We start from the raw sequence: 1265 nt of genomic DNA, 5'->3' as shown, positions 1-1265 counted from the left end.
CTGCTGCTGCTGCTGCTGCTGCTGCAGTTGCTGCTGCTCATCATGCTGCGTCTGCTGCTCGGTGGGGTCCCCCCTTGGCTCGCTGCACTCACTAACAAGGCGGCTGCTAGCAGCCCTGCTGCTGCTGTTGCTGTTGCTGTTGCTGCTGTTGTTGCTGCTGCAGTTCTCGTTGCTGTTGCTGCTGCCTCGTTTGCTGCTGCTGCTGCTACGGCTGCTTTGCTGCAGGGGAGGCGGATCCCCAGGAGAGCTGCTCAGGCAGCTGATCCCCACACTTCGTTGTGGCTCGTCAGCAGCAGCAGCAGCAGCAGCATCTGCTGCTGCTGCTGCTGTTGTTGCTGCTGCCGCCGACGGAGCATGATCTGCAGCGCCATCAGCAGCAGCAGCAGCAGCAACAGCTGCATCTCCTGCGGCAGCGACGCAGTGCCTTCCATCTCCTGTTTCACTGGGTGCTGTTGCTGCTGCTTCTGCTGCTGCTTCTGCTGCAGCTTCTGCTGCTGCTTCTGTTGACGTCGACTTTGCTGCTGCGGGTGCTTCTGTTCCTTCAGTTCCTGTTTCTTCGTGCGCTGCTGCTGCTGCTGCTGTTGCTGTTGCTGTTGCTGCTGCTGCTGTAGTACCCCGACTCTGGGAGGGTGGACGAGGTTCTGCACGTAGCGTCCTCTTGCTGCTGTTGCTGCTGCTGATGCTTTTGCTGCTGCTGTTGCTGCTGCTGCTGATGATGCTTTTGCTGCTGCTGTTGCTGCTGCTGTTACTTCCTGCATCCCCAAAGGCTGCTGCAGCCGAGCGGCAAGCAGCAGCAGCAGCAGCAGCAGCGGTCTCAGATTGCTGCCAGCTGGTATGGTTTCTGCTGCTGCTGAAGATCTCATCTGTACGTTGCCTGCTGCTGCTGTTGCTGTTGCTGTTGCTGCTGCTGCTGCTGTTGCTGTTGCTGCTGCGAGCAGCAGCCCAGCGTGCAGCATTAGCAGCCTTTGCTGCTGCTGCATCTCTCCTCTGTTTCACTGCTTGCTGCTTTAGGAGCAGCTGGCGTTGCTGCTCTCGCTGCTGCTCGAGCAGCAGCTGCTTCAGCAGCAGCTCCTGCTGCTGCCGCTGCTGCTTCTGCTGCTCCAGCTGCTGCTGTCTCAGCCTCTGCCGCTGCTTCTTCAGCAGCTCTTGTGTCTGTGCTGCTTCACATATCTTTATATGCTTCTCAATGCGAGACGCAGCAAAGTTCCTACAGCACACACACAAACAAAACCCTGCTGCTGCTGCTGCTGCTGCTGCTGCTGCTG

General features: G+C 58.8%; 1 protein-coding gene across 1 annotated transcript; it reads right to left on the bottom strand.

The window, feature by feature from the left end:
- Nucleotides 1-251: 251 nt before the first annotated feature.
- EMH_0099000 (uncharacterized protein) lies at nucleotides 252-956 on the bottom strand (the record flags this gene model as incomplete). The annotated part of the gene is made up of 1 exon (XM_038022063.1): nucleotides 252-956. One exon carries the CDS (start codon nucleotides 954-956, stop codon nucleotides 252-254), a length of 705 nt encoding a protein of 234 aa, XP_037877917.1.
- Between the last annotated feature and the right edge of the window lie 309 nt (nucleotides 957-1265).

Source organism: Eimeria mitis, genomic scaffold, assembly GCF_000499745.2.
Source record: "Eimeria mitis Houghton genomic scaffold, Emh_scaff10269, whole genome shotgun sequence".
NCBI lineage: Eukaryota > Apicomplexa > Conoidasida > Eucoccidiorida > Eimeriidae > Eimeria > Eimeria mitis.
Note: the sequence above shows the minus strand (reverse complement) of the source record. Positions and strands in the feature narration are given on the sequence as shown.